This window comes from Hyla sarda, chromosome 2 (assembly GCF_029499605.1).
Source record: "Hyla sarda isolate aHylSar1 chromosome 2, aHylSar1.hap1, whole genome shotgun sequence".
NCBI lineage: Eukaryota > Metazoa > Chordata > Amphibia > Anura > Hylidae > Hyla > Hyla sarda.
This window is the reverse complement of record NC_079190.1, coordinates 399,914,666-399,927,332: the sequence shown is the minus strand read 5'-3', so window position 1 is coordinate 399,927,332 and position 12,667 is coordinate 399,914,666. Positions and strand designations below refer to the sequence as shown.

The 12,667-nt window shown below is 41.8% G+C and overlaps 1 protein-coding gene across 4 annotated transcripts in view; it reads left to right on the top strand.

The window, feature by feature from the left end:
• PCYT1B (phosphate cytidylyltransferase 1B, choline) overlaps window positions 1-12,667 on the top strand; it is a 126,401-nt gene that overhangs the window by 68,288 nt on the left and 45,446 nt on the right. For all 4 annotated transcript variants that reach the window (XM_056558790.1, XM_056558788.1, XM_056558787.1 and 1 more), the window contains exons 3-4: window positions 6,463-6,579; window positions 9,354-9,505. In XM_056558790.1, the coding sequence (XP_056414765.1) occupies window positions 6,463-6,579; window positions 9,354-9,505 (269 nt within the window). The remainder of the gene's footprint in view (window positions 1-6,462; window positions 6,580-9,353; window positions 9,506-12,667) is intronic.

Below are 12,667 nucleotides of genomic sequence, written 5' to 3'. Positions count from 1 at the left end.
CGGCTGCCACGCCCCCTCCCATAGACTTGCATTGAGGGGGCGTGGTCATGGCATCACGACCCCACTGCCCGCACCTAACGTTCGAAACAAAATGTTCCAAATGCTGGGGCAGTGGAGTACCCCTTTAAACACCTGTTATGTAGTTTTCTGTACTACAGACTCATGTTCTTATCCATAATATGAACATTTGTGTGGCCAGTAATGTAGGTCAATGACAATCAATGTCACCTTAAATAAAGCAGAGAAAGGTGGACTAAAAACCACTACTGTTGCCAAAGGGTACAAAAGGAGAAGGTTTTATGTTCAAAGAGAATTGCAAAAAGCTTCCAAAGGGTGTATTCTTACATACAGGATTTGCTGCATATTTGAGGCACAGGATTTGATGCTGCAGATTTCAAGCTGTGTTCAATCATTTGGTTTACACTGAAATCTGCAGCATAAAATCTGCAGCATTAAATATGCAGCAGATCAAGTTTAACATTCTTTGGTCAGACTGTAGAAAAGAAAAAGCCACTACTGGAAAATATCAAGGCGACAAGTTGCCTAAGATGTAAGAAATTCTATCATGAACTAGAAAAACAAATCTTAACCAAATAAGACAGCTTTGTAGTCATCAAAGAAACCCCAAAACATAACAAAAAACAGAAGTTGGATGTCACTCTGGGCAGGGATAAGTACAGCCCTGAACTGACTTACACCCTCTGTCCCTGATTTTTGTGGTGCCCACTTCCTTAAAGGAAAACTGTCAGCTTGTTCCCCCAGCACTAACCAGCGGTACTGCTTTTTCGTCCGTATGCGGTTTCCCGACCGCAGGCAAAAATGTGGTCGACCACGTTTTTGCCTGTGGTCGGGAAACCGCATACGGCCGAAAAAGCAGCCAACCGGAGGCTGCGGTTCACTCCGGTCAGCTCATAGACATACATTAAATATGGTTCCCGAATACGGCTGAGTGCGGGCGCCGCGATTAAGCCCCACCCACCCCTCCTCCCAGCCGTATACGGAAACCGTAATTACAAACCGTAGTGTGAACCCAGCCTAAGTGAGTAAACCTGAAGACTAAAAAGTATCTGATCAAAGTTATTCACTGTTCCAGTTTTCTATCTGGCCCAGACTGCCATGAAGACTTCTCCATGATTCGATGTCTATAGAGTTTGCTTCCCAGATAATTATGGCTCTCTACACAACCAGCACATTCCAAAAACAAACATGGCATCCTGCTATTATGCCAAATGATGTACCAGCTACAGACACAATTCCCCTTTTAATACTGCTCCTTACTGTTCATTTAATCGACTTATCCCTCACCTTGTTTAATACTGTATTTCTGTATTAAAATGTTCTTAGATGCAATGTTTATAGGTGGAATTGTCATTGCTAAATACTGTATGTTCTAGGTAACTGAGCTGGAACTCTTTGGTAAAAAAATTATAATTTCATTGAGTTGAATAGAAAAGGTGAAACACAGTGTGTGGATGTCTCTGTTATCTTATGTGTGTTATTAGTGTATAGATTTTTTTTAAATAAGGTTACAGACACTGTGAAGCAGATTTTGAATAAAAAAAAGACATAGAGGACAGTTATCATTGTTTGCTTTGGTAAGCGAGTTCTGTAGGCTTTTTTTTATTTTTTTGCTTTGGGTTTGCTTATTTGTGACATAGTTATCACACTATTACAGGAGCAGGGGGTTGATGAATTTGGCTTTTTGAAATGTGTGTTTTTTTTTTTTTTAATTTACTTTACAGGCTTAGTAGTGGAAGCCGTCTTATAGACGGAGTCCATTACTAAGCCGGGGCTTAACATTATCCCCCATAACAGCTAGTGCTAATCCTAATTATTACCCCAGTACCCACCGCCACAGTGGTGTCAGGAAGAGCTTGTACCAACAGGCCCGGAGCATCAAAAATGTCGATCCTGGGCCTAGACGGTAACAGGCTGGCGTTATTTAGGCTGGGGAGGGCCAGTAACAATGGTCCTCGTCCACGCTGGTAATGTCAGGCTGTTTTTGTTTGGTTTTTCTTTTATTATTTACTTATTTATGAGAAAAAAACATAGGATTCTCCATATTTTCATTCTCAGCCAAATACCAAACAAGCAGTAACAGCCTGACGTTACCAGGGTAGGCGAAGACCATTGTTCCTGGCCCTCCCCAGCTTAAATAATGCCAGCCTGATACTGCCTATGCCCAGGAGCACCATATTTGACACTCCGGGCCTGTTGGTACTGGCTCTTCTTGGCAACCCTGTGGCGGTGGGTCCTGGGGTAATAATCCGGGGTTAGCTAAGCCCTGGCTTTGTAATGGATTCTGTTAATAAGACGGCTTCCACTGCTAAGCCTGTAAAGTAAATAAAGAAAAAAACATGTATAACCCCTTAGTGACAATGGATGTAAATGGACGTCATGGTGCCATGGTACTTAACGCACCATGACGTACATTTACACTCCGCCATGACCTCGAGCACCAGACCAGAGTTCGCATCATGTGCGGCAGTTCCTGGCTGCTATCAGCAGCCAGGGACCCGCCAGTAATGGCGGAAATCCACGATTGAGCAGATGTCTGCCAATAACCCCTCAGATGCAGTTGTCAATACAGATCACGGCATCTGTGGCAGTGCAGTTCTTTAAATGGATGATTGGATCGCCCGCGGGGATATGATCTTCCATAATGGCAGACAGAGGTTCCCTCACCTGCCTCTGTCCGTCTCCAGGGGTCTTCTGTTCTGGTCTGAGATCGAGCAGACCAGAGCAGAAGATCACTGATAATACTGATCAGTGCTATGTCCTATGCATAGCACAGAACAGTATTAGCAATCAAATGATTACTATAAATAGTCCCCTATGGGGACTATTAAAGTGTAAAAAAAAGTAAAAAAAAAATGTAAAATATAGAAAGTAAAAAAATTTGAAAATTCTTCTCCCCCAATAAAAACATAAATCATCCATTTTACCCATTTTACCCTCAAAAAAGCGTATAAAATTATTAACCCCTTAAGGACCAAGGACGTACAGGTACGTCCTTGGTCCTGCTCCCGTGATATAACGCGGGGTTACACGGTAACCCCGCATCATATCACGGCGGGCCCGGCGTCATAGTGACGCCGGGACCCGCCGCTAATAGCGCGCAGCGCCGCTCGCGGCGCCGCTCGCTATTAACCCTTTAGCCGTACGCTCAGAGCTGAGCCGCGCGGCTAAAAGTGAAAGTAAAAGCTGCCGGTTAACTCAGTGGGCTGTTCGGGATAGCCGCGGCGAAATCGTGGCATCCCAAACAGCTTACAGGACAGCGGGAGGGCCCCTACCTGCCTCCTCGCTGTCCGATCGCCGAATGACTGCTCAGTGCCTGAGATCCAGGCATGAGCAGTCAAGCGGCAGAATCATCGATCACTGGTTTCCTATGAGAAACCAGTAATCAATTATAAAGATCAGTGTGTGCAGTGTTATAGGACCCTATGGGAGCTATAACACTGCAAAAAAAAAGTGGAAAAAAAAAGTGAATGAATATCATTTAACCCCTCCCCTATTAAAAGTTTGAATCACCCCCCTTTTCCCATAAAAAAAAAAAGACAGTGTAAATAAAAATAAAAATAAACATATATGGTATCACCGCGTGCGGAAATGTCCGAATTATAAAAATATATCGTTAATTAAACCACTCGGTCAATGGCGTACGCGCAAAAATATTCCAAAGTCCAAAATAGTGCATTTTTGGTCACTTTTTATATAATTTAAAAATGAATAAAAAGCGATCAATAAGTCCTATCAATGCAAAAATGGTAACGTTAAAAACTTCAGATCACGGCGCAAAAAATGAGCCCTCATACTGCCCCATATACGGAAAAATAAAAAAGTTATAGGGGTCAGAAGATGACAATTTTAAACGTATTCATTTTCCTACATGTAGTTATGATTTTTTCCAGAAGTACGACAAAAGAAAACCTATATAAGTAGGGAATCATTTTAATCTTATGGACCTACAGAATGAAGATAAGGTGTCATTTTTACCGAAAACTGTACTACGTAGAAACGGAAGCCCCCAAAATTTACAAAGCTGCGTTTTTTTTCAATTTTGACGCACATTGATTTTTTTTTTCCGTTTCACCATAGATTTTTGGGCAAAATGACTGACGTCATTACAAAGTAGAATTGGTGGCGCAAAAAATAAGCAATCATATGGATTTTTAGGTGCAAAATTTAAAGAGTTATGATTTTTTAAAGGCAAGGAGCAAAAAACTAAAATGCAAAAACGGAAAAACCCCCAATCCTTAACATATTTGGTATCGCTGCATGCATAAAAGTCTGAACTATCAAAATATATTGTTAATTATCCCGTAGGGTGAACAGCGTAAACATAAAAAAAAAAAAAAAAAGTCCAAAATCGCTGTATTTTTGTCACATTTTATTCCAAAACAACAATAATAAAAAATTTATGAAAAGTAAAACATAAGCAAAAGTGGCACCGATAAAAACTACAGATCACGACGCAATAAATGAGCCCTCATACCACCCTGTTTACGAAAAAATGAGAGAGTTATGGGTGATCAAACTAGGGCACTTTCAAACATACAAACTTTGTTAAAATAGTTTGAGATTTATAGAAAAGCATATATCATGGGTATCGCTTTAATCGTATTAACCCACAGAATAAAGAAAACATGTTATTTGTACCATAAAGTGTACACCGTGAAAACAAAACCTTCAAAAATTTGCTAAATTGCGGTTTTCTTTTCAATTTTCCCACATAAATAATATTTTTTGGGTTGCGTCATAAATTTTATGGTAAAATAGGTGATGTCATTCCAAAGTAAAATTGGTTACACAAAAAACAAGTCCTCATATGGGTCTGTGGATGGAAATATAAAAGAGTTATGATTTTTAGAAGGGAGGAGAAAATGAAAATGCTAAAATAAAATTGGCCTGGTCCTTAAGGCCAAAATGGGCCTGGTTCTTAAGGGGTTAAAAAACTTTTATTCCAAAAAACACTCCCTCACAAACCCTCGTTAACCATTTTATTAACAATAAAAAACACTGCTCATCGTCGTAGTCCACAGGATACACGGATCTGAAATTAGAAGGAAAAAAAACCCAAGAAAAATAGGTTACATTTATTGTAAGGATGCGTTCGCACTGAGGAATTCACAAGGAATAATTTCCGTCAGGAAATTGTTGTCTTCTCCATCAAGCGACATTCAAGCGGAATTCAAGTGGAATTTCCATGCAGAAATGAAGAGGAATTAAGGAGGCTACTGAATCTACTTTTCTGAATTCCGCTTGAATTCCTCTCGAAATCCGCTCGAATTCCACCTGAAAACGATGTCAGGCAGAATTTTTTTTTTAACCATTGACTTCTATTGGATTCTGCTCGTGGGTTCCACTTGAAGAATGAACATGTTCTTTCTTCAAGCAGAAAGGAATTCTGCGTCGAGGAGATGTGAATTAATTTGGAGAGGAGAATTCAAGAGGAATTACTCGAGTAAATTCTTCTTGAATTACTTAGTGTGAACGCACCCTAACCCACCTGCACATTTTCCGCACCTCACCGCATGACTACAACTCCCAGCATGCCCTTTCAGTAAGGACATAATAGCTGTTGCAGTCATGCAGAAGGGCTGGGAGGACATGTGCAAGCGTGTGACATGCTTGTTACCTGCCCCCACTGCATGACTACAACTCCCAGCATGCCCTTACAGTAAGGACATGCTGGGAGTTGTAGTCATGCGACTCGGGCGGGCGACAAGCTTGTCGTCCACCCGCCCATCTAACACACTCCCCCCGTGCCACACAACTACAATTCCCAGCATGTCCTTACAGTAAGGACATGCTGGGAGTTGTAGTAGTGTTGCGTGGGCGGGAGATGTGCGGGCAGGTGACAAGCTGCCACTGTGCCTGTGAAAATGAAAGTAAAAAAAAGTTGCACAAAAAGTCGCAGGTGAGACTTTTTGTGCGACTTCCCTCCCCGACCACCCACATCTACCACCCACCCGCTAGCTATTACAGGACTACAATTCCCAGCATGCCCTTACAGTGAGGACATGCTGGGAGTTGTAGTCCCAGTACCTTGCAGGCAGGTGGTAGATGTGAGTGGGTGCCGGGGAGCGGAGCTGTCTCACCTGTGACTTTTTGAAAATGCTGTCATTGGTAAGTTTGTTAGCCAGGTCTGATCTTGCTTACACTTGCGGCTTTTTGAAGGGGGTTTGCGACATTTATTTGCTTACGTGCGACTTTCACAATGATAAATCCTGGACCACTGCAAAGTAAAAACAGAAAATTGCTTAGATAGGGCAGATTGGTATTTTTTGCTTACCCACAAAAGTCGCACAAAAAAATTGCTTAGGCGCACGTGCGACTTTTTGTGCACAAAAAAAGCTGCTTAAATCCCTTGATAAATCTCCCTCTAGTTTTTTATAATCATAGGTTGAAAAGAAAGTCACATAGCTCCTGAGACTGACGTCTTTCCTTTGTGTTTTCCAGTTGACCGACCTGTCAGGGTATATGCAGATGGAATATTTGATCTCTTCCACTCAGGTCATGCAAGAGCCCTTATGCAAGCCAAGAACCTGTTCCCAAACAGTTATCTGCTGGTTGGAGGTAAACTATGGACTGACCAAAAATGTTCTTATGGCAAAGAAGTGCTGTTATTTACTGTACAGGCTTGAAAATTATTATAAATGTAACAAATTGGCAGGACAACTGTGCAGACTGGGCTGCATAAGTGCGACGTGTGTGCGAACCCCACTCAAAAGTGGCTATTTTTGGGGTGTTCCTGGGGGCAGTGCTCAAAGGGAACCTGTCACTATGAAAATGCTACCTAATCTATTGGCAACTTGGTGTAAAACAGGAAGTCCTGAGCAGATTGACATATATATGTATGTATATATATATATATATATATATATATATATATATATATATATATATATATATCTTTGTTGGGAAAAGTATAGCTTGTAATTTGTAACAATTTTTAGGCGTCCAATAGACAATGGTTACTCAATGATAGGATCATCCACTCTACTCCTAAGCATGAAATGAGAAGAAATATCAATCAATAAATGACAAGTGATATTGAATTTCCCCCCACAAATAGATCTGTTTATCTCTTTCTGCTCTCTAACATGATGCAGATAAATTAAATTAGAATTTCCATGATGACAGGTTCGCTTTAAAAGAAATCTGTCAGCACTAGCTCATGCTCAGATCTCAAATGTCAAGGAGGTTGTGCTGAGCCACAGCATGCATGCCTGCTCCCATTCTCCACCCCTCCCTGTCCTTGATCATTGATGTACAGGGCTCAGTGCTGGAAGCCAAGCCCTGTACGCCAGGCAATGCAGGGACGGGTGGGGAGTCGTGTATGCTGTTGCTTGGGACCATCTCCTTGACATTTGAGCTCAAAGCATGATATAGAGCTGACAGATTCCCTTTAAATGTCCCGGCTATTTAAATGTTTAAAGGTATAAACAAATGTATTATTCTTGCTGGTATTGCTCAAAATAGATTTTATTTTAATAAGTCTATCATTCTGTTCTATTACCTAAGCCCCAAAACCCTAAAACTATTATCTATTTATTTTTTTTCCTGCAGTAGTATGTGTCATCAATAGGATGCCATGGTTAAAAAATGTATACTGCATATAATGTATTTTTTATTTTTTTTTTGCAGTGGCCATCTGAGTAAAAAAGTGCTGTCCTATACAAAAAAAAGATAACCGTTTACCAGGATACACTTGCTTGGTGAATGCCAAAAGGACACCAGGGGCTCCTGTCTAGTCTACAGGGATCTATAGACATGCACAGCATCTACACAGAGTGTTTTTTCTGGCGTATATGCTTGGCACAACCGCTGAAAGCAGTGTAGACCTTAGAAAATAAAAGGCTGAGGAGGGAATTATGAAGGGTAGTGAGGGTGAACAACTTTTCTACACCTTTAGGGAACGTTCCCACTTGGCGTATACACAGTGTATTTTACGCTGCGCAAAATCTGCAGAATCAGCGGAAAATATGCTGTGTATCCCTCGCTCACCATTCACACAGGGCTTTCCGGCGGCAGCCCTATGTGTGCAGTAAGTTGTGGAGGCGGGGCCGTGTGTCGGCGTGTCTGTGACGCGTGGCTCCACCTCCAAAACTCACTACACACATAGGGCTGCCGCCGGAAAGCTCTGTGTGAATGGTGAGCGAGGGATACGCAGCATATTTCCTGCTGCTTTTGCAGATTTTGCGCAGCGTGAAATGCACTGCGTATACGCCAAGTGGGAACGTGCCCTTAATCTGTGTGGTGGTAATGTGTATGTGCGCCAATTTATTAAGTGATGGAAGGCATATGATAAATATGGGGCTAGTACACTTTATTTTTTTATTACACTTTAGTCCACCACTTTGTGTGTTTTCTCTCAACTTTTAAAAACTTGTTATGAAATTGTGTGCGGCTTTTTTTTACTAACGCTGTACACAGACAGTTTTGTAAGCCAGGTCAGGGCTGATGTAGAATTGAGACAAATTGAGGGCATTACGGCTTTTTACCAAAAGTCAAATGATAAATTCATTAACACTGCAGAATAACAACTTTTGAACACTATCATGAGAAAATTAAAAGTCTACAAAAAATTTACTGCGACAAATTTAGAGATACATTTTAATAACATTTTTTCAAAAGAACCAAATTAAAACAAAATCCCAAAAGTAAAAAAAAAAAGTTTCAAATAAAATCTTTAGTTAAATAATAGGTCATTTTCTGATGACACATTCCTTTTAAAAGCAAACATGTAATGATGAAAGTAATGTGATCACTAGGCAATTTCTTTCCATGATCACCAACATTGATTGACATTTCCACCGGAGTAACCCTTTAAGATCGTTACTGGTAAACAATTTTTTCAAATCAACTGGTGCCAGAAAGTTAAACAGATTTGTTAATTACTTCTCTTTAAAAATCTTAATCCTTCCAGTATTTATCAGCAGCTGTATACTACAGAGGAAGTTCTTTTCATTTTGAATGTCCTTTCTGTCTGACCACAATGCTCTCTGCTGACACTTCTGTCCATGTCAGGAACTGTCCAGAGCAGGAGAGGTTTGCTATGGGGATTTGCTCCTACTCTGGTGTGGTCAGACAGAAAAGAACAACTCAACTTCCTCTGTAGTATACAGCAGCTGATAAGTACTGGAAGGATTAAGATTTTTTTTTTATACAGAAGTAATTTACAAGTCTGTTTAGCTTTCTGGAACCAATTGATTTGAAAAAATAAATAAATAATTTCCCACCGGAGTACCACTTTAAATGCGTTATTAAAGGTCTGCAGTGTGCAGTGTCTGTGTTTCATGATCAAGCAAAAATGACATCAAGAACAGTTTTCTAATGGTGTTTGTCAGTTTGCAGTGATGAGTTAACTCACAAGTACAAAGGTTTCACAGTAATGAATGAGAATGAACGCTATGAAGCTCTGCGCCATTGTAGGTATGTGGATGAAGTCATCACTGACGCCCCATGGACGCTCACTCCAGAATTTTTAGAGAAACATAAGGTAATAATGAACTCCGAACATCTGTATGTTAAATAATATTATGTAATGTATTTATAATATATTTATTCATACACACACACACCAATCAGCTATAAGATTATTTGTTAATATTGTGTAGTCCCCTGCTTTATGGCCTGGGCTTCACAAGACTAATGAAGGTGTCCTATGGTATCTGGTACCAAAATGTTAGCAGTAGATCCTTTAAAGGGGTACTCCGGTGAAAACCTTTTTTGTTTTAAATCAGCTGGTGGCAGATCATATATGTAAATCATATTTGTAAATTACTTCTATTAAAAAATCTTAATCCTTCCTGTACTTATTAGCTGCTGAATACTACAGAGGAAATTCTTTTCTTTTTGGAATGCTCTCTGATGACATCACAATCACAGTTCTCTCTGCTGACGTTATTATAATAATAATAATGCTTTATTTATTGTCGTCCTTAGTGGGATTTAAACCCAAGTCCCCAGCACTGCAAGGCAGCAGCGCTAACCACTGAGCCACCATGCTGCCCTTAGCATACATCTGCTATGCATGGTTGGTAAAATGGACAGAGATGTCAGCAGAGAGCACTGTGCTTGTGATGTCATCAGTGTTCCAAAAAGAAAGGCATTTCCTCTGTAGCATTCAGCAGCTAATAAGTACTGGAAGGATTAAGATTTTTTAATAGAAGTAATTTACAAATATGTTTAACTTTCTGCCACCAGTTGATTTAAAAGAAAAAAGGTTTTCACCGGAGTACCCCTTTAAAATCTCGGATCAGAGATCATTCAGATTGATGTCATGGGAACCTAGAAGCCAAGTTAACACCTTTAACTCTTTATCATGTTCGTCCAACCGTTCTGGAATAATTTTTTGCAATGTGGCAGGGTGTATTAACTTGCTGAAAGAGGCCACAGTCATTAGGGAAGATCATTGACATGAATGTAAAAGAAAACATTATTCAACATACTGTGCCCTATCGTAAATTCTTCCATGGTCCAGTTTTGATGCTCATGTGCCCCTTGCTGGCCCCTTAGGCTGTGGACAAGGATCGGAATCAGCACTGAGACTGATCTGAGGCTACACAGCCCCATATGCAGCAGGGTGTGTTCTTACACCTCTCTGTATTGCCTAGTATTAAAGGGGTACTCCGCCCCTAGACATCTTATCCCCTATCCAAAGGATAGGGGATAAGATGTCAGATCGCCGCAGTCCCGCTTCTGGGGACCCCCGGGATTGCCGCTGCGGCACCCCGCTGTCATTACTGCACAGAGCGAGTTCGCTCTGTGCGTAATGACAGGCGATACAGGGGAAGGAGCAGTGTGACATCATGGCTCCGCCCCTCGTGACATCACGGCCCGCCCCCTTAATACAAGTCTATGGCAGGGGCGTGACGACCGTCACGCCCCCTCCCATATACTCGTATTGAGGGGGGCGGGCCGTGACATCACGAGGGGTCTGAGGATCTCATCTCAGTAACAAATGGTAGTAGGGCTACCTCTGGCAGCCCCCCAAAGAAATGCCACCCCACACCATTACTGACCCACTGCCAAACCGGTCATGCCGGAGCATGTTGCAGGCAGCAGAATGTTCTCCACGTCTTCTCCAGACTCTGTCATGTGTGCTCAATGTGAACCTGCTTTAATCGATGAAGAGCACACAGCGCCAGTGGCGAATTTGCCAATCTTGGTGTTCTCTGGCAAATGCCAAACATCCTGCAAGGTGTCTAGCTATAAGCACAACCCCCACCTGTGGACGTTGGTCCCTCATACCACCCTCATAGAGTCTGTTTCTGACCGTTTGAGTGGACACATGCACATTTGTGGCCTGCTGGAGGTCATTTTGCAGGGCTCTGGTATTGCTCCTCCTGCTCCTCCTTGCACAAAATCGCAGGTAGCGGTCCTGCTGCTGGGTTTTTGCCCTCCTACGGCCTCCTCCACGTCTCCTGATGTACTGGCCTGTCTCCTGGCAGCGTCTCCATGCTTTGGACACTACAGTGACAGACACAGCAAACCTTCTTGCCACAGCTCGCATTGATGTGCCATCCTGGATGAGCTGCATTACGTGAGTCACTCATGTGGGTTGTAGACTCCGTCTCATGCTACCACTAGAGTTAAAGGTCCACCAGCATTCAAAAGGGATCAAAACATCAATCAGGAAGCATAGGAACTGAGAAGTGGTCTGTGGTCACACCTGCAGAACCACTCCTTTATTGTGGGTGTCTTGCAAATTGCCTATAATTTCCACCTGTTGTCTGTTCCATTTGCACAACAGCATGTGAAATTGATTGTCAATCAGTGTTGCTTCCTGAGTGGACAGTGTGATTTCACAGAAGTGTGATTGACTTGGAGTTACATTGTGTTGTTTAAGTGTTCCCTTTATTTTATATATATATATATATATATTAGCTGTATATAAAATCAACAAAGGAGGAAGCTTTTGACTTCAAATCCCGTCCTCATATATCGTTGTCATATCACTATCCCGTCCTCATATCTCAACCTCTTATCCTGTCCTCTTATCCCGACCTCATATCTAGTGGCTAAAATGCAAAACACATCAATATTTTGATGGAAGAAATAAAAGTAAATTTTTAGTTTAGTTTTGTAGGGGTCTTTAGTCAGGGTTTTCCCTGAGGGGATTTTTTCCCCAAGTAGGTTTGTTGACCTTCTATCCCATCCTCATATCTCGACCTCCTATCCCAACTTCATATCCCGTCCTCATATCCCATCCTCATATCTCGACCTCCTATCTCGACCTCCTATCCCGTCCTCATATTCCATCCTCATATCTCAACCTCATATTTCGTCCTCATATCCCGACCTCCTATCTTGACCTCATTTCCCATCCTCCTAACTCGACCTCATATCCTGACCTCATATCCCGACCTCATATCTCGTCCTCACATCCAGTCTTCATATCCAGACCTCATATCCCGTCCTCATATCCCATCCTCACATCCCGACCTCATAGTCTGTCCTCATATCCCGACCTCATATCCCATCCATATGTCCCATCCTCATATCCTGTCCTCAGGTTGGACTGATTTGTGATGAAGATATTGTAAGCTGAAAATGGAAGGGGACGTGGCTTTGTGGGACTGGGCGTGATTTGCAAGCCAGACCGATGCACAAAAAGGGTAGATAATAAAAGGCTTAAACAGTGGGTGTGTCTTTGTGA